The sequence below is a fragment of the Chrysochloris asiatica genome, unplaced genomic scaffold, assembly GCF_000296735.1.
Source record: "Chrysochloris asiatica unplaced genomic scaffold, ChrAsi1.0 scaffold00003, whole genome shotgun sequence".
In the NCBI taxonomy this organism is placed as follows: Eukaryota; Metazoa; Chordata; class Mammalia; order Afrosoricida; family Chrysochloridae; genus Chrysochloris; species Chrysochloris asiatica.
This window is the reverse complement of record NW_006408521.1, coordinates 368,949-389,996: the sequence shown is the minus strand read 5'-3', so window position 1 is coordinate 389,996 and position 21,048 is coordinate 368,949. Positions and strand designations below refer to the sequence as shown.

The following is a 21,048-nucleotide window of genomic DNA, read 5'->3' as shown; positions in this document are numbered from 1 at the left end:
TTTTTTTTTTAAATTCCTTTTCAGGCATTTCCAAAGCCTGCCCATCTTCCAGTATGGAGTGTAGGTCTACTTCCAGCACATTTGTCTCAGTCACTTTTATCTTGTTTCAGAACATGTGCAGATATGATCATCTGCTTCTGTTTTTTGGGCATCTTCAGGAGTTATCTGTGGCCTTAATACTTAAATGGGTGTGTATTTTGGTATTTTTTATGCTTTCTGATTGCCTCTAAGTGATCAGGAAATGGGCTTCCCTTTTTACTCTTCTTCTTGGAAAATTTCAAGATGCCACTGTTGGTCATTTTGACATAACTTAGGATTTAATTTTCGGCCTGTTTCCTTTTTTGTCTGCCTGTCCCACTCCACAATCCCTGTTCAGGCCCTTTTTGTAGTCATAAACAGTTCAGGGCCGGCTGTGGCCATTTCGTTTTAAGTGGAAATTGTCTCTTTGAATTTCGAGGAGATCTGTGCCTATGGTTCAGTGGGGCTGGGATGTCCACTAGCTCAGGCACCCCTATAGTCACCAGAATGGAGGTGCACAGACAGCAAGGGACCAATGAAGACATACCAAAAGAAAAGAATGTCTACACCTTTATCTCAGCAGTTCTGTCAGGCGTCCGTGGCTACTCTGGTCCTTCCCCCACTTGGTCTCACCAAAGATGTTGGCTCCTGGAGCAGCTGAGCATATTGAATTATAAAGCAATGGATTTCTTGCTTCTGCTACAAATTGTCCTAGCTGTAAGCCTTCCAACCTTCTAAATATTTCTTTATATGTGGTTTAGAGTTCTGGGACCATCCCCTGAGCCTGCTTGGTGCTGTATTCTGTGTTGTTGCTGATACAGCTCCTTACTGCACTTTCACCTGATCTGCCATCTTGTTTGTTCTTCCATAAATCAGCTTTTGTAGGTTGAATTTTTTATTGTTCACAGTGAAAACATGATTTTAACAAACGTTTTCCCATTGTAACAAAAGTAACCTTCTTTAAAAAAAAACTGAAACCCTAACAATTAGAAGAAAAAAATTTATGAAGTACAGAGTCTTTTATTACAGGGAATATAATTTTTTTGTGTGACTTTAAGAGTGAGTACCAGTAACAGAAGCTTAAATGGCAATTACAGCATCCTGCTTGCTGTTGTTAGGTGCTATCTAGTTGGTTCCGACTCAGAGCCATCCTCTGAACAACAGAACGAAACCCTGCCTGGTCCTACACCGTTCTCACCATTGTATTTATGTTGGAGCCCATTGCTGCTACCACTGTGTGAGTCCATCTCCTAGGGGGTTTTCCTCTTTTTTGCTGTCCCTCCACTTTACCAATCATGATTTCCTTTTCCAGGGATTGATCCCTCTTTATAACATGTACGAGGTATAAGAGACATAGTTGCCATCTGGTTTCCCAGGAGCATTTTAATATTCTTCTCCCACAGCAGAACTCAAAGCATCAATTCCTCTACAGTCTTCCTTATTCTCTGTCCACATTTCACATATATAGGAGACTTGGGTTAGGCACACATTAGTCCTTAATCTGACATCTTTGCTCTTGAAATAGCATCATCTTGTTTTTGTTAAGTGCCATTGAGCCGGTTCTGACTTATAGCAACCCTGTATTGGGTTTCCACAGAAAAGCTGATGGGTTTGAACTGCCAACCTTGTGGTTCATAGTGCATTGTTGATCCTACAATGTCAAACAGGAGTTCATGCTAGTATTTTAGATTGTATTAATGTATTGACATTGTATTTTCATTGAATCAAATAAATTGTTACTATTTTTCTCTATATGACCCTGTAACAATTACACATTTCTACTCAATTTTTGTGGTTACATGAACATAGCTAGGAGCTCTGGTAGCATAGAGGTTACAAATCAGGCTGCAAATCTCAAGATAAGCAGTTCGAAACCACCAGCCATTCCACGGGAGAAACATGAGGCTTTCTGCTCCTATAAAGATTTACAGCCTTGGAAACCCTGTACAGGGTCACTATGAGTCAGAACCGACTCCACGGCACATAACCACAACAACATGGAAATAGCTATGATGCAAAGGCTTTTGACAGAAATTTCTACTGTAAGAATCCAGAAAGGTTTTCATTAGTTTATTTGCTGTCAGATCAGTTCCTACTCATAGCAACCTTGTGTAGGTTTTGCCAGGAACATCTGGTTGATTTGAACTGCTGACCTTGTGGTTAGTATCTAGTGCTTATCCTACTGTGCCATGTACATTTAAAAGATAACTAAAGTTACTGATGTGTGACTGTTTATTCCCCTTAACTTTGACAAGATCAGTAATGAGGATTCCATTTGATTTCTTTTCTTCCCTTGATTTCTGACAACTTTTAGACCAAAAGTAATTTGGGACCTTCATTGAGGCCAAATGGGGAAGAAAGGGAAAGATGGAGAGTAATTGTGATTTGTTAGAGAAGAAATTTGAATTAAAAGCTATGGATAAGGGAAGTTAATAAGAGAAGAAAGAAGGACTTTAAGAAATATTGTCCAAGAAATAAAAGTAAAGAAGTTATTTTGAAATTAGTTTTCAATTACCATTTGGTTCCACTGGCACAGCTTGAGATGAGACCACATGGGTTAATGATTTGATAAAGGTGGGAATTGTCCAAGGTTTTCTATCAGTAATTGGTATAACAGAGAGAAGCTAACACTCTAACTTGGAAGTAGTAAGATATTCCTACAAGATGGTGATGTTTTACTTTTAAAGAACAAGCTGTATTTGGATTTGTGACTTTTTAATTTTTTAAAATCATAATGGCAATTACATTTCATTTTTTTTTCTTCTGGGGTGTTTGAACATTTTGTTGGATTGGGAAAAAGGGATGTAGGGATAATATAAGCAGAGTAAGTAAATGCTTTTTATTGACTATCACTAACATTCAAATTACTTCATAAGTAAAATGAAATCACAGATCTAATAATAGTTAAGCTCTGAAAAATATACACAGCTCATGACTTTACATTAGCATGCAAAAGTTGGACAGTGAATAAGGAAGATTGTAGAAGAATTGGTGCAGTTGAGTTCTGATGTTGGAGGGGAATATTGATGCATTTGAGTTATGGTGTTGGAGGGGAATATTGAAAGTGCCATGGGCTGCCAAAAGAACAAACAGATTTACATAGCAAGAAGTGCAGCCAGAGTGTTCCTTGGAGACCAGGATGGCCTCATACTACAGACATATTGTCAGGAGGGACCAGTCGCTGGAGAAGGATATCATGTTTGGTAAGGTGGAGGGTCAGAGATAAAGAGGAAGATCCCTAGTGAGATGGATTGGCCAAGTGGCAGCATCCATGGGCTCAAGCATGGCAACAATTGTGAGGTTAGCCCAGGACTGGTCAGTGTTTCGTTCTGTTGTGCACAGGGTCGCTATGAGTTGGTACCGACTTGATGGAACCTAACAATAACAACAATAATGATCTTGCAAACAGGAAAAAAACTGTTAATTGGAAAGTAACTTACTGTGCATTATTTCGTTTCAGGGAACAAGTCACAAGACAGTGGCATAGCAGAGATGGAAGAACTTCCTGTACCACACAACATAAAAATAAGCAACATTACATGTGACTCATTCAAGATTTCATGGGAAATGGATTCCAAATCAAAGGACCGCATTACACACTATTTTATTGATCTCAACAAGAAGGAGAATAAGAACTCTAATAAATTTAAACACAAGGTAAAACCCTAACATATTGCAGCATTGCTGTAACCTATTACCATCCAGTAGATTTGGAATCTGCAAACTCGTATTTACATGCATCTTTAAAATCTCGTAATTAAATAGGGCATTTTGAAAAGAATATTTTTTTTATGAGATGTATTTCATATTGTTTGGGGAAAATAAAATAATATGTGATATTAAAATTGCATTTCTCTTAAGTTACTTTGTGGAGTTTTGGTGTGGTGCTGTGGGTTAATGCACTGGACTGGAAAGTCAGTTTGAACCACAAGATCAGCTGCTCAGGTTTACCAGTAGCTTCTTGGAAACCCTATGCAGGGCTGCCATGGGTCAGAATTGACTGGAAGGCACTTAACAAGAACAAGAAATTATTTTATAAGAAAATGAAATGTCATGCTTACTGTTAAAAAGTCAAAACAGGGCAAAATCATGGCTTAAGGAAATGGAAATGTGTTAAAAGTTTGGTTTAATTAATGAGGAAACTGATGAGGTATTACAGCCAGGTAAAAGAATAATCCAAAGAGCAGATACATTTATGTTGTTGTTATGTGCCGTCGAGTCAGTTCCGACCCATAGCGACCCTATATAGGGTTTCCAAGGAGCCACTGGGGAGCTTGAACCACCAAGCTTGTAGTTCATACGGCTTTGCAGTCTGGCGCATTAACCAACAGCGCCACACCAGGACTCCTTTATAGGTCAGGATAATTGAAATAAACGTGCAAGTAGAAGTAAAGTTGGTTTTTTCAACTGAAAGAAGGAAAAAGTAAGGAGGGTTATTCTTTCACTGGACAGAACCATTTCCATGACTTTAGATAAGAATAAGTACATTGTTATCAGTGATCTACAAAGTACATAGTTGTAAAATAGCTTCTGTAGAGATAATCAGATAGCTTCCATGGAAGCACATAACCAGAAGAATGTATTATAGACATAGTTTTCCTTTGAAGCTCAGTGTTTCCCCATGTTAATGGTCAGAAGATAAATCTGATACAACTAACTTATGAATTTCAGGATGGTTGTTAAACCACCTTGTTGTTACTGTTAAGTGATCTTGAGTTGGTTCTGACTCACAAAGACCATGGGATTTCCAAGGAGTGGCTGGTGGGTTTGAAACAGTCAGCTTTGCAGTTAACACAGGACAGTGCTAATTCCACAGTGCTATGCCAGGACTCCATAGGTCTAACAACTTTTCTTATGTAGTAAATTTTCTTTTGTGTATTGAGGACAAAGAAATATTAACCTTTCAATGTTTTTGATGTGCAACGTTTTCCTGATATTTATTTCTATTCCTGTCTACATAGCTTACGTTTCTTCTTATACACATTTCACTCCAGAACTAACTATACAGAGAATAACTTTTGTCCAGTTTAAGTATCGTTTCTTGTTTCAGTATTTTTGCCTGTGTTGAGAAACTCATATATTCCTTTTAATTGTTACTGAGTTTTTACTTGGGAAATCTTTAGGAAGAACTGTCTTGTCTAGAAATTTTGCATTTTAATAGAAATGCAATTATATATACTAAAGATAAGTGAAAGGGCTCTGGTATTGTGATTATGAGTCAGGCTGCTGATCTCAAGGTCAACAGTTTGAAACTACCAGCTGCTCCATAGGAGAAAGATGAGGCTTTCTGCTCCTGCAAAGATTTATAGCCTTGGAAACCCTATACAGGGTTGCTGTAAGTTGGAACTGACTCCATGGCTCACAGCCACCACCAGATAAGTGAGAGAGTAAGACTGATAAGTCATTATTCTTTCTTTGTTCCATTTTTGGTGATGGATAATCTCATGTTGGCATTTGCCTTCGTCAAGGAGATTTGACCCACTCAACGTAGAGTACCACAACCTTGGGAATATAGTGATTATTAAAGTGGCAGATTTGATTATCTTAGTAATAAATATTTAGAAATACACAAATTTTTCTATGGTATGTTGTTGAGAAGAGTGTGGCGGCAGTGACTAATCTCTGAGTTCACCAAAGAAAAGGAGAATCAAATTCCATGTCAACCTTCCAGTCTTCCTTTCTACAGCACTTTTTGTGTTTTAGCTGAATTTTGATCATTCATTCCACTGGCAACACAGAACTCACAGACCATACTCCCACATACAGGGCTTACTAGGGAAGTTAACAGGTTCAGGATCGGAAATGCTCAGGGCACAGTTTTTCTAGTCAGAACAGCCTCTTCTCAGCCACGCCTACAGGCACACATCTTTCTGGTCTTGGGCCTCTGAGACACATGGTTCCTTGACTTCTGCCCTGCTCAAGCATGTTACAGAGCTCTTTTAGAGTTGCCAATAAATGCCCAAAGGGTACTCCAGTCCACTATACGCCTCAGTCCAAGGGTGCTTGGCTCTAGTTCCATGGGTTGACAAATATAGCTGCGTACATTAAGTGCCTGGAGGTATTCCACTCCACAAGTGAGCCTCCTGCCTGAAGGCACTCTCAGCTTAACTCAGTGCCTCAGCCAGGAAGCTAGTCGCTGTCTTATTCTCTGGCTTTTTGTTTTGATGCTCCAAGGTCTCTGCTACTCCTCTGCTGCTTCTCTGGATCAAGGTGGTCCAGTGTGCAGGGATCTCAGGGTCCAAAGAACGCACTCCATTCCTGGCTCTGCTTTCTTGATGGTAGTGTGAAGCCTCTTCCCGCCTCTTGAAATGGCTCATTTTCTAACAAACACTCACAATTCAATCGTACAATCTTTTCAACACCCCCCTCTTTTGCTTACTCAGACCCTTCAACAAAAAGATGTTTGGTTAGAGTTACAAAGACTATAGGTCAAAAGCCATGATAAAAAATTAACAGCACTACATATATATACCTAAATACAAGTGAAACAAATGGAACCTAATTTTTTAATTCTAAAATACTTTAAAAAAGTTTTCTGTCCTTTCATTTTAAAACAATTTTCTTAAAAATGTCTAGTAATACCATCCTGGTATAAATTAATAAGTTGCTGCTGTTGTTAACTGCTGTCAAGTTGGTTCTGATTCATAGTGATCCTGTATAGTGTTTCCAAGGAAAGGCTAGTGGGTTTGAACCACTGACCTTGAGGTTAGCAGACCAGAGCTTATCCTAAAGCACCACACCAGGACTCCAAGAAAATATACCTTAAAATACTAAATCTATTAAATGTTTTCTCTCTTCTGTAAAGTTGTATCCCTTTGTATGAGAACGTTACACTGTTACAGAGCATGGTGCACAAAGATAAATACCTACTTGTGTCGAGAAGATTCTGCTTGTAGCTAGCAACCCTATAGAAGAGAGTGGACCTGCCTGATAGGGTTTCTAAGACTGTAAATCTTTATGATAGCAGATTGCCACACCAGTCTCTCACCAAGTGGCTGGTAGGCTCTGACAACCTTTTAGTTAGTAGCTAAGCATTTACATACTTCAGTACCACTTTAAATGAATACTGTACTAGAATTCAAGAAATCTGAAATTCAAGTAAATTTATATTATTAACTACCTGTAGAATTTGGGGCAGCTGTACTTAGTTTCATGGGAAGAAAAAGGGGTTTGAACAAAAGTGCTGAATTTTGTCCAACAGGAAAATTTTATAATTGGATAAGAAATTAAAATTGATTCAATTTATATTGCTTAAGTTAATTTTTCTTTCTCCATACTTCTTTCCCTTTCTTTTTTAGGATGTTCCAACAAAGTTGGTGGCAAAAGCTGTTCCTTTGCCTATGACTGTCCGTGGACACTGGTTTTTGAGCCCAAGAACTGAGTACACAGTAGCAGTGCAAACTGCCTCAAAACAAGTTGATGGTGATTATGTTGTGTCTGAATGGAGTGAAATTATAGAATTCTGCACAGCAGGTAAGAAAATAAAGTGCAGATACAGATAGCCAAACTTCGTCTCTCATACTTTGGATGTATTTTCAGGAGGGGCCAGTTGCTGGAGAAGGATATCATGTTTGGTAAGGTGGAGGGTCAGAGAAAAAGAGGAAGACCCCCAATGAGATGGATTGGCCAAGTGGCAGCATTGATGTATTTAAGCATGGCAACAGTAGTGAGGTTGGCCCAGGATCGGGCAGTGTTTCATTCTGCTGTGTACATAAGGTCGCTATGGGTCGGTACTGACTCGATGGCACCTAACAACAACAAATAGTACTTACAATATTTCCTGGAAAGCGAATTGTTATCGTTAAGTGCTGTTGGGTCTGTTGTTAAGTGCTGTCAGGTCTGACCCATAGCAACCCTGTGTAGGATTTCTGACGTGCGGCAGGTGGGTTTGAACTATTGACCTTGCAGTTCAAACTGACCCTGTGGACAAGTGCATTATCCTGTAGTGCCACACCAGCTAATTCCAGAAAATGTTTTTTTTTTTTTGGAATTAAAAGTTGACATAAATTGCACTAGCCACTTTTGCATTGTTAGTAGCATACCATAATAGAATAAACAATACAGTATCAATTAGAGCTGAGGTTCTTAGTAGCAAGAAGCTGGGTCATGGTATCAAATTACTTCCCAGCATTGTTTGATTTTTTTCAAAGTGAAAGCTTTGCAAATAAAAAATGACACAGTTGAAAAATACACTACACATATTTTGAGTTTCATTTTAAGAGTTAGTGAGCTTTCTTTCTACCATCCCTCTTGCTCACCATCAACTCCAGGAAGTGATTGTTTCTAGCAGATGTGTGATCATAACAAACTATATAGATTACATTGTAAAGAATGGGTATTCCAGAACAATTAATTGTGCTCATGAGGAACGTACTAGGAGAGATACTGAATGGTTTAAAATCAGGAAAGGTGTGCACCAGGTTTGTGTCTTTTCACCATACTTACTCTATTTGTATCCTGAGCAAATAATATGAGAAGCTGTATTATATGAAGGAGAATGTGGCTTCAGGATTAAAGGAATACTCATTAACAACCTGTGATATGCAGATGATACAATGTGGCTTGGAAACAAAAAGGAACTGAAATACTAATGAAAAACAAAGACTATAGCTTTCAGTATGGATTGCACCTCAGTGTAAAGAAAACAAAATTCCTCACCACTGGATCAGTAAATAGCATGATGATAAATGGAGAAAAGATTGAAGTTGTCAAAAACTTCGTTTTGCTCAGATCAACAATCAATGCTTATGGAAGCAGCAGTCAAGAAATCAAGTGACATACTTCAGTAGGCATATCTATGCAAAAGACATATTTAAAGTGTTCAAGAGCAAAGATACGTTTGAGGCCTCAGGTGTGCCTGACTCAAGTCCTGGTATTTTCAATAACGTCATATGTCTGTGACAGTTGGACAATGAGAAAGAAAAACTGTAGAAGATTTGATGCATTTGAGTTATGGTGTTGCAAGAGAATATTAAAAGTACCGCATGATCACAATGAAATATTCCGGAATTCTCATAGTTCACAATATTGTCCATAGCTTATCATGATCTACATAGTTGAAAGCCTTTGTACAGTCTGTAATCGGAGAAGCTTGATTTATATGAAGAAAAATGTGGAATCAGGACTGGGGGAACTTTTATTAACCATCTGTAATACACAGATGATGGAACCTTGTTTGACGAAAGTGAAGAGGACTTAATTTGTTTACTGGTGAAGATCAAAGATCTTCAGTATGGGTTGCATCTCAACATAAAGAAAGCAAAAATTCCTCATTACTAGACAAATAACATCATGCTAAATGGAGAGAAAATTGGAGTTGTCAAAGACTTTGTTTTGCTTGCATCAACACTCAAGGAAGCAACAGTCAAGAAATCAAATGACATATTTTATTAGGCAGATGTGCACAAGACCTCTTTAATGTGCTGAAGACCAAAGATGTCAGTTTAAGGGTTTAGGTGAGCCTGCCCCAAGCCATGGTATTTTCAGGTTTAGGTGAGCCTGCCCCAAGCCATGGTATTTTCAGGTTTAGGTGAGCCTGCCCCAAGCCATGGTATTTTCAGTAATCTAATATTCTTGCAAAAGCTGGACAGTGAATAAGGAAGACCATAGAAGAAATGATGCATTTGAGCTATGAAGTACCATGGACTGCCAAAAAAATAAACCTATCTGTGTTGGAAGAGGTATAGCCAGAATTCTCCTTAGAAGCCAGAACGGCCAAATTTTGTCTCTCATACTTCACACATATTGTCAGGAGGGGCCAGACCCTGGAGGAGGACAGTAGTGATAGGCTCAAATGTAGCATCAATCATGAAGTTGGCACAGGACTGGTCAGCTAACTGGCACCTAATAACAATAATAAGCTGCCATCAATTATATGATCCATTTTGGCAGAAAAAAACTACTGCCAATCAAACTTCTCATATTTTATTGTCAAGCACATTTCAGAGATGATAAAATATTTTTAAATGAGCTGAAATATTAGTCATAATTTAGTAATCAACAGTAGAATATCTATAGATGTCCGTATTGTATTAACAGTGAGTAAACCGTTTTTCCCAGTGACAAAGCTTTTACCCGTAATACTAGAATTAGTACTTCCCATTGTTTTATTGACGTAAAATTTCTCTTCTGAATCCACTCATGTTTACTCTCTTTTGCTTCTCTTTCCATTTGCATTCATTGTGCCTTAATCCGAGTTAGATACATAAGCACAGTCTCTTTTGGCATTGTCTTAATATGTAATATTTGGTGTAGTCTTATTTAAATTGTACAGTATTTGTCCACTGAAAAGAATTCCAGTTTACCTGCTGAAACCATCTTTAACATTGGGGGAAAGTATAAAATGTTTCTTAAGGAAAACCCTTGACATTTCCAGTTATGAGATTCACACACATACACATATATGTAAATACGTGTTTTTATGTGTGTATATATTGTTGTTAGTTAGGCACATTCAAGCTGGTTACAACTCATAGCTTCATCTTTTTCCTGAGGAGCCACTGTTGGGTTTGAACTTCCAACCGTATGGTTAGTAGTTCAGTGCTTATCCTACAGTGCCACCAGCGTTCCTAATAGGTATATCTACACTTGTATAACAAATAACCTAATGTATTCTTACCTTTCATTTAGAGTGAACTTATGCTTTATTAATAACTTTGAGAAAGTTCTTTACTGTAATTTTTAAATCTTTACATATCATGCATTCATTGTGTGCTGGTGTGCAAGGTATTAGAAATAAAATGGTGATGGACACAATAGCCAACCTCAGTACTACCACAGCCAATTACTTCTAGTCTATGTCAGAGATAGGTCCTGTGCATACCCCAGTCCTAAAGCGTTGTTTTTAGCTGCTGTAGTTGACCCTACTCATGGCGACCTGAAGTACAACAGAAGGGAAACACTGCTCAGTCCTGTGCCATGCACACAATTGGTGTCGATCAGACCATAATAATCAGGTTTTCATTGATTTTTGGTAGGCAATTACTAGGCTGTCTTCACAGTCCATCTTTGTCGGGAAGCTTCCAATGACCTATGAGTGGTGGTTTCTCTTGAAGTGCATTGAATAGAACCAGGTATAGGCTAGGATTAGAACCTTGGTTTTCTGCAAGGAGTCCGAATATTCTATAACTGAATTGCCAAAGGCTCTTCTAATATTTGCATATATTATGTCTCTTCATCTTCACTGAGTTAATTAAATGGAAGAATAGTGTTAGTATCTTTTTATCTTTTATCCTGGTATTACAATTTTTTATGGTGCTTACTTAGTAAATGGTATGTTCTAATCTAAAAAAATGGTTGTTGAGCCAATGAAGCAGTATCAACAAATTGTGCAGGTCAAGTCATGTCAAAGAGTCACGTTTCTGAGTCTTTTGTACCCAGAGAGTGTCAACCAAGCACCAAAAGACATAGGTGTGAAGTTACTATATGAACATTGGGCAATTAACACATGTAGATAATGGGTTAAATGTATTAATCTAACAAATAGTTCTTTTTCAGCAGTGCCTCATATTTCTCCCATGGAGTAGCTAGTGGATTCGAACTGCTGGCCTTGCTGTTAGCAGCCCAACACATAACCCACTGTACTATCAGGGCTCCTTGATTGTAGGTTATAACCTTTTTTTATTCACCGTATCAACTCATTGAAGAAAACCTGATGAGGAATATGGACTCTCAAAGAGTGAAGAGAAATACAAGGGTATTATTCTAAGAAACAACCATCAGCCATTACACAGATACTTTGTAGAAACAAAATGTACCACACAGAGGCAATATTTTCTTTCAAAAAAGTGATGAATTTTAATAATCTTCAAGTAAGCATGCAGTTGGAACTTTTGGCACTATGTTTTGTTTTAATAAGACTTTATCTTGTTCTTTTCAGACTATTCAAAAGTTCATCTAACACAACTGCTGGAGAAGGCAGAAGTGATTGCAGGACGTATGCTTAAGTTTTCTGTTTTTTATCGTAACCAGCACAAAGAGTATTTCGACTATGTTCGGTAAGAATGAAAAATATACACTGACCATTCTATTCTATACAGTGTCCCTTTACTTTTAGTTCTATCAAATAGTAAATTGTCTGCTGCTTTTATTTCACCATGCTAAATAAGTAAAACAAGTCAGGTCATGGGATTTTCTCATTTCCTTTATATTGTTTTGCATAATCATGTGAATTAATTTCTGTGTATTTTATCTAGAGTATATTAAACCTCCAATAAGAAGCTCACCCATACACATCGTTTCTCTAATTCCTCTGCCGCATATAGACTTTTACATTTCCTCCTCTTTTTGTGGGCCCTTTCTCCTGTGGAACCGCTGGGGTAGTTTCGAACTGTCAACCTTGAAATTAGCAGCCCAATTCATAACCATTATGCTACCAGAGCTCCTTGAGGTGGCTTTAAAAAGTTCATGGAAAAATAAAGTCACCTAGAAGTTCTGGTATGTTGCTTTAACATAGGCACTAGACTGCTGACCACAAAGTTGGCAATTCAAACCCAACAGCCCCTCTTTGGAAACCCTCCACAAGGTCACTGAGTCGGATCGACTGGATAGCATTTAACAACAAGTAATATTATGGTGAAGGAGCTGGGATTTACAGGGTTCTGACTGGACATCTTCACATTGTTATCTTGAATTAGTCAATAGGGCAATCTCCTTTATTCCTAGAAGCAAATTCCAAACAAGTGAACCTTAAAGATTTTTTGTTAATAATCAAACAACCTGTAAGTTTCATATTTCTCTAGTTTTTCTTAAATCAAAATCTGGGTCCAGATTTAAAGCAGCTCAAATTTTGGAACAAACAAACAAAAAAACCCCAAAAGGAGTTAAAGAGACGGAAATGGACTTAATGTGTCTATGCTCTTTAGATGAGATACTTTGTAGTGTCACATGTTTTTATGATAAGAAACATTCCTGCCTTCTGTTTGAATAGCTTTGAAATAGTGTTTATTGTTATTTTCTCTAGTGTTTATTGTTATTTTCTCTAATAAGAAATAAATCGAAAGAGTAAGTAATTACATCTTTATAAACCAAAGGTGTATACACTAGATTTAAATGCCAAGTGGTTACGAATCGGGCTGCGAACCTTAAGGTCAGCAGTTGGAAACTACCAGCTGTTCCACAGGAGAAAGATGAGGTTTTCTGCTCCCGTAAAGATTTACAGCCTCGGAACCTCTGTACAGGGTCACTATGGGTTGGAACTGATTCCAAGTCACATAACACCAACATTGCTAATATCAATATTGGTGGCCACTAGAGGTCAGTATTTCTCTGATTTTCTTTGTCCTTTGGTGCAGCACTGGACTGGTTTTGAGGCCCTAGCCCACTTACCAGGGAATAGATTCTGACTCATTGAGATGATTCTATGGGACAGGCTCATTTTGGTTTGGAGCAAACAGGCTAGGCTGGTTGTTCTCCTAAGGAATAGAATAGCTAGTGGGATTGAACTGCCAGTCTTGCTGTTATCAGTTCAAAATGCTTATTCCATAGCACCACTAGGACTCCTTTTCAGGTCCCTTGTTGGATTCCAAGGAGCGGCTGGTGAGCTTAGACCACGGACCACAGGATTCACACTGACCTTGCAGTCCCGGGCATTAACCCACAGCAGCACAGCAGGAATCCTTTAGGTCCTTACAGAGTACAAATCTGCTTCATCTATTTTTAAAATCCCTTCAAAAGTAAAAAGGTAAAGTCAGAGCACTTTCTAATTACTAATGAAATTTATATTTTCTTCATAACGTTTTGTAAAATTCATACAAATTGTATCTTAATGCAGTGTATATGAGTAAAATAGATACACTTTGTAAGTGTATCTCTAATTAGATTCCGTTCCACTCTGAATAGCAAGGTTTATCAGTTATCTGATAAACTTTGAGGCATGAGAGAAATTCTGACTCAGTGTATATAAAGTGGCCTACCTCATTTCATTCTTTCCCTAGGAATGAATTCTAAGTGAACATTGCTTTTTGTACTCCCAATGAAAATCTCTCTCTTAGTCATTGTACATACTGATGAGGGCCTACTTACAGATCCTTAAGACTTTCCCTTATATCAAAGTTTTCCTAAAGAGATTGATGCTAAATGTAAAATATTTCCTATTAGATTATGAAGGTAATTTTCCTAGCCCAAATCCCTCTGTATGTGTGGTGAAGAGGAGAAGAAGGTAGAGCAACTTCAAGACTCAAAGAATGACAAAGTTAGGAGTCTTTTGAAATTCATCCCATTCTTTCTTATACTCTAGGATGTATACTAGAGAAGCCAGTAGGATGTATACTAGAGAAGCCAGTAACTCATAACTGCCAATTTCCAGAAGAAAAAAAAATCCCCCAGGAAGCCTGAGCTCTCTACCCACATGGGGATTAACAAAGTGCCCCTCTGCCTTCACAGCCAGACTGTTAGTGAAGGCATAGTAGGGAGCTTAAATGGCCATTATCACCTAGTAGCTTAAATGGCCATTATCACCTAGTAGTAAACACTCTGGCCTGTGTCATTGGAGCTCAAATGGGGAATCTAGACTAACAGACCCCTTGTTGTTTATTAAGTGATATACTAGAACTACCCTCAACACCCAGAATATACCCTCAACACCCAGAATATAATCAAAATTTACTATCATACTAAGAACCAAGAAATTTTCTAGAATCAATAGCCATAAGCACCAAGGGACAGCTGTTGGTATTATTTGACACAGGTGTTCTGAGATAAATGAGATCCAGCACAGTCGTGTGATATGACTGTAGACCTGACCACCATAAAAATGCTTCCACAAGCAATTACACTACCAGCTCTCTATGCACCGTGATGCTGGAAAACTCATGCCCACAGTTTTCAAATACTAGCAGGTGAACTATGCTATAGTTTCCTTGGAGCTTCTAGACTCAGACTAGAAAGAAAGGCATGATGATCTACTTCTAAAAATAGCCCGTGAGAACCCTGTGAGTCTCAACAAAATACTGTCCATTAAATGCTGTAAGATGAGCACTGACGGTTACACTCAAAATAGTGACGGCAGCACTAGACTCAACCTTATCACTAAGTGTGGAAACGACACAGGACCAGGCAGCTGTTTCATTTTCGTGCTCATGGAGTAAACTCGATGGAGTTGCTGTTCAGTCACAGTGACCCTACAGCACAGAGTAGATGGAACTGCCCCAGCGAGTTTTCAAGGCTGCCAATTTGACAGGAGGAGACTGCCACATGTTTCTCCCATAGAGCACTTCAACCAACTGCTATGACACCAAAGCTCCTTCAGAGAACTTAACGTACAAACCGTACAAGTAACCCATTCAAAAAGCTGAGCAAACAGTATAAACAAACCCAAAATAATTCTCACCAGACACATCATGAATTCTTAGGCACCAAAGACTTACAAAGTGGCAAAAAAAAAAAAAAAGCACCTTATCTGTAAGGGATAAGATCATTCAAATGCCAGGGGATTTCTCATCAGAATCCATGGAAGCCAGAAGAAAACACAGAAAAGCATTTTTCAAGCACTGAAAGGCAACTGTCAGCCCAGAATCCTATATCCAATGACAATATCCTTAAGAATGAGAGCAGATACTCAAAGGAAAAATGAAGGAATTTTTCAACAGCAGATGTACCCAAAGAGAATAGCTAAATGTTTTTGAAACATATAAGGAATCTTTGAACATCAGGAAGAAGGAACAACAGTGTAGGTAAAAATATAAGGTCCTATCCAGGAGTCCTGGTGTGGCACCACAGAATAAGCACTGGACAGCAAGGTATGTTTGAATTGTAAAGTCATCCATTCATACTCACCAGCCACTCCTCGAAAACCTTTGCAGGGTCACTGTGAGTCAGAACCAACTTGACTGCACGTAACAACAATCCAGGATACCAGGGAGTTTGGTGGCTTCATAGGATGAGCACTGGTCTGTAACCAGAGGTTGTGTGAGCCCACCAGCTGTTCCAAGGGTGAAAGATGAGGCTTTCTGCTCTCAACAATTCAAAAGCTTTGGAATCCCTTTACAAGGTCACAATGAGTTTGAACCAACTTGACTGCACTGTGTAACAGCAGCAATCCAGAATCCCACACTGCATTGATTCATTGTGCTTCCTGTTCTCCCCTGATCTATGATAGTGTCTTGGTCTTTCCTTGAAGATACATTTTTAATAAGCTCTCTAGGTCGTTCTCAGAAGTAGAATTTGGACTTACACCTATTCTGAACCCAGCAGCAGATTCTGGACACACCTCACTGATTCACAAAGTCAAAGAAGCCATGTTAGTTTGTTCTCTTCATCCAAAGTCATGCTGGTAGCAATCAGGAAACAAACACTCAAAAGGAATTCTGAAAAGAATATAATAAAAATACTATTAACAGGTATAGGCAAGCTTGAGGAACAAAATAGTTAGAACCCTATAGAGGTTGCTATGCATTGGAACCAACTTGACAGCACTTACAAGTGCTAATTTTACAACTCCATTCTGATATGCTTGAAAGTAATATTGAACATAATTAACCAGTGTTGTTAGAAATGACATAATTGAAAAGTGAGCTAAGTATGATTTCTTTAAGGTTTCTAATTTCAGTTTAATTTTTCTGGCTAGAAAATTTATGATGAATATCTTTATGTTTGTAGCATACAAAGATCATCTATTTCAGTGTCATCGAGTTCAGACTTATAGGGACCCTGTATATAGGGCTTCTGAGGGGCAGCTGGTGAGTTTGAACCACCAACATTGCATTGTCCAGCAGTGCTACATGTAGTTAACATCAAGTTTAGTATCTGTTCTTACCAATTTAATATGTGTGGATCTTCTATAGGTAATGCATTCTCCTTGATCTCACAGTAGGATGGTACTTAACTACTGTTACACCAAGTAATGACCATTTCGCTTCTCTTGCAGAGAGCATCATGGGAATGCTATGCAGCCATCTGTCAAGGATAACAGTGGTAGCCATGGCTCTCCCATCAGTGGAAAATTAGAAGGCATCTTTTTCTGCTGCAGCACTGAATTCAATACTGGGAAGCCACCCCAGGATTCACCTTACGGAAGATACAGGTTTGAAATTGCAGCAGAAAAACTTTTTAACCCCAATACTAACTTGTACTTTGGGGACTTCTACTGTATGTACACTGCTTATCATTATGTGATTCTTGTTATTGCCCCTGTGGGATCACCAGGAGATGAATTCTGTAAGCAGCGCCTTCCTCAGCTAAATTCCAAGGATAATAAATTTTTGACCTGCACAGAAGAAGATGGGATGTTGGTTTACCATCATGCCCAAGATGTCATTTTAGAAATCATTTACACCGACCCTGTGGATCTCTCTTTGGGCACCGTGGCAGAAATCACTGGTCATCAGCTCATGAGTTTGTCTACTGCAAATGCAAAGAAAGATCCCAGCTGCAAAACCTGTAATATCAGTGTTGGACGTTAATAATGCCCACTTTCTTACTTAGCGCCCCTTTTCTTCCCGTAGGAGCACTGATCCTCTGTTGCTCATTTTCACCACCAGATGTTTTCCACTAAAGCATGCACATGCCGCTATGACCGAAATCTGGCTGCCGTATTTCAAATTTCATTCAGAGTCGTTCTAGTGTTTCCTATTCCCTACCCTTCCTATGACTCTCAGTGATGAAGTATCTTAAGTTTTCCTTCTGACACTTTATTGTCTAGATGCTGCAATGTTCTTTTTCTTTTATGCCAAACATAACACAACAACACTATTATAGACCGCTTTAGCAAATATCAAATAATGGCTTATATAAATGGTGTTTAAATATGCATTTATTTTAATCTACTGAACAAATACTGGAAGAACTCCAAACCGCATGAAAGGGTGTTAACTGCAGCATGAGTTAAATTAAATCCTGAAGCCTAGAATTGTCAGCACTTCCAACATGTTGTTTGACAGTGTTATTTATGTTATTTATATTAGCTTAACAGGAAACAACTACTGTGTTTCAACAAAATAAATATAATAGAAAAATAATTTATTTGTATTGTTTTATAAAATATTTACAATCATAGAATATATAGAGTTACATTTTAATAGCAATTGTATACATGTCACGAAACCATTTTCCTTATCAAAGTTTTAGTTTGTAAACCTCAAATAGATGTGTTACCAGTCCTGTTACAAGTAGATGACTTTAAACACATTTGTGAAGGACATTATTCTGATTCATAAGTTATAAAATGTCAAGGAAATATAGACAAAACAAAACAATAAGCCTCTGAAATATTCTTGCCATTCAAACTGTATGAAAATGTGTATTTCTTTAACGTCATGCCTAAAACATTACAGAAAATAGAAATACAAACATTACGTGAGAGAAAATGTTGATCTTTTACGTGTTTATACAAAATAACAAAATAATATCTACTTAAAGTTGAAGCAAATAAAATATTCTGACTTCTTTAGTAAGATGTCATGGCAAACAATTATTAACTTGTGAGAATTTTGACTTTACAAAGTATAGATAGCTCTTGGAACATTAAGAAAAATGCGTATTCCCAATGAAAAAATAGTTATAGATTCTTAGGTATAATAAACAAAGATTAGCAATCTCACCTATGATGGATCACATATTATATACTACAGACACTTATCTATCCAAAATACCTGTTTGCAAATTTTAATGCAGTATTTTAATATAAACATCTGTCAATTATAGACAAAGATAGTAACTCACAAAGTACATGCTATCAGAATGAACTTTGGTAATCAGAAAAGTAAAATTTCAAATAACAGATAAAATATTGTGCTATTTTTTTTATCTAGAATTAAAAAATTAGCAGTGATACATTCTAATATACTTTAGGATTACTGAAAGCTTAGCAGACTTAAGGAACAATGTATATTTTGAAAAGTAACAAAAATTAATTAGAAGCTCCAATAAGTTCCTTTCTTACTAGCCTTTTCCATACATCAACATAAGCAATCTTTGAACATTAAATACTTTAACAAGTAGCCCATTAAACTGGATGCTCTATGCTCTTTTGTTTTCATGAAATAATTTAAAAAATAATTCTATTGACTTGACTTAGTTTTCTCCTCGGTGTCAAACAGCCTGGATCCTGCCCACCTCCCCCTCCAATTAGACTACATTTTTTTCTTCCTGTTTAAATGTCTTCTCATATACAACTACAGTTGCCATCCTAAGACTACTTCTAAAGTGCTTTCATTTTCAGTATGTCGAAACCACTTAGCAGGAATGGCAGGAGAAAATAAATTTGATTTAAAAAAATTCTTTGTCCTTGGGTGAAAGTGATCACGAACATTTCCTGACCTCAAATAGTTTTGGCCACATCTTGCTTGCTGATGAGGACTTCTAGTAGTCTCAGTTTGGCTTTTATGTGCTTGTATTCATAGTACTCATCTGCCATGGGGATCCTGTCTTCCTTTTGTGGACTTCTGCAAAGTGGAAAATATAATTTGTCAGTTCATTATGAATTAAACCATTACAGATCCTTTTAAAATCATGCATACATGAGAAAGTACAGGATAGCAGTTTCTGTTTTCTTGTACCATGTGTTTTTCCCCTTTGGGAAACTGACATAGAAAACGTAGAAATGTATGGCCCAGTACCATAGATATGTAATAATGGGAGTAGAGAAAAAAGAATACCCTCAAGGTATTCCTTGTCTACTTATTCTCCCCTTACTTCCCACACTCCCATACCTAGTAAAATACTCAGCCCTTAGAATGAGGATTATAAAAAATACCAATGTAAAAACACTTCAGTTAGGTTACCAACATAATTTATAAATTTTTGATGACAGTGAGAAAAAGACAGTCACTACCTTACAGTCACTACCTTACAAACTGGAAACCATTTCCAAGTTTCCTGGTAATATAATGACTGTCTCTGCTAATGTGAAGTAGAATCACTGAGCACTTCCATCATAGAGGCAATTTATGAGTCTGAAATGCAATGATTGTCTTTTACACACGAATTCTATTAATACTAAACATGTGACAATGCATATTTTTCAACATGTGCATTCTAACTACTACATGCTCTTTCCCTGTACTTTGAGAAATAATCCTACAAAAATATATTACCATGATAAATTTTCTATAGGCAAAATACTTGCTTCAAGGTTTCAGAGGGTTCTTGTCATCTTGGCTGATATAAGGATGGTCAACTGTTGTTCAGACATTTCTACCCATGGCAGTTGCAACTGAATACAAACACAAATACTCTCCAGTATTATTAAGTGCCATTGAGTCAATTCAACTCATAGTGACCCTGTACAGTTTCCAAGGAGCAGCCAGTAGGCTTGAACTGCTGACCTTGTTATTTGCAGTGCAGTGCTGATCCTACAGTACCACCCAAACCTACCACCACAGAGTCGATTCCAAACCATAGCAACCTTCTAAGACAAGTTAAATTCCCATAGGGTTTCTAAGTCTATCAATCTTTATGGAAGCAGTCAGTCACATCTTCCCACAGAGCGGATGATGGGTGTGAATTACTGCACCACTTTGTCACCAAAGTTCTCTACTTCGTTCTTACTACTCAGGAAAAGATGTTTCTTTTCAGGAATGTACTTACTTGTGCTGTAACACTGTTGTGGGTTTTCTAGTACAGAATTTAGAATACATAAATTCATAGACAGGGTTCTTTTAAATGTTGCCTGAAATACTAAATGGAATTTCTTCATTTCCATCTTATACTATGTGCCAATCTTATAGCTGGGTGTCTGAATATCACCTTGATTTGTGTAAGCAGATGTAAGTGAAGAAATGGCCCAATTTATAGGGTGTCACTTAATAATCCATGACCTTTTTTTCCTGATCTTACATATCCCTGTATTCGTCGTCCACAGGTGTTCATTGAGTCACTTTTGACTCACAGCAACCTTGTTTTTTCCAAGGAGAAAAAATGGGTTTCAAGCGCCCACATTGCAGCTAGTAGTCCTGTGCTTTCTTCAATGCCACACTAGGACTTCCATCTATTTGCATGGTTATTTTACTTTATTGCTAATTGTTGTTAAGTACCATCGAGTCGATTGCGACTCATAGCAAGCCTGTATAGGGTTTCCGAGGAGTGGCTGGTGAG

The 21,048-nt window shown here is 37.8% G+C and overlaps 2 protein-coding genes across 5 annotated transcripts in view; one reads left to right on the top strand and one right to left on the bottom strand.

Moving 5' to 3' along the window:
• The window catches only part of PHYHIPL (phytanoyl-CoA 2-hydroxylase interacting protein-like), a 53,147-nt gene extending 34,995 nt beyond the window's left edge, over nucleotides 1-18,152 (top strand). The window contains exons 2-5 of the mRNA XM_006831096.1: nucleotides 3,479-3,675; nucleotides 7,317-7,491; nucleotides 11,897-12,014; nucleotides 16,883-18,152. Of these exons, the coding sequence (XP_006831159.1) occupies nucleotides 3,479-3,675; nucleotides 7,317-7,491; nucleotides 11,897-12,014; nucleotides 16,883-17,417 (1,025 nt within the window). The 3' untranslated portion in view covers nucleotides 17,418-18,152. The remainder of the gene's footprint in view (nucleotides 1-3,478; nucleotides 3,676-7,316; nucleotides 7,492-11,896; nucleotides 12,015-16,882) is intronic.
• A 1,089-nt stretch (nucleotides 18,153-19,241) lies between these two features.
• The window catches only part of FAM13C (family with sequence similarity 13, member C), a 189,943-nt gene continuing 188,136 nt past the window's right edge, over nucleotides 19,242-21,048 (bottom strand). For 3 of the 4 annotated variants that reach the window (XM_006831092.1, XM_006831095.1, XM_006831094.1), the window contains one exon: nucleotides 19,274-19,397. In XM_006831092.1, coding sequence (XP_006831155.1) covers nucleotides 19,274-19,397 — 124 coding nt within the window. Of the gene's footprint in view, nucleotides 19,398-21,048 lie in introns of all 4 variants that reach the window. The other variant, XM_006831093.1, reaches the window with a different exon arrangement.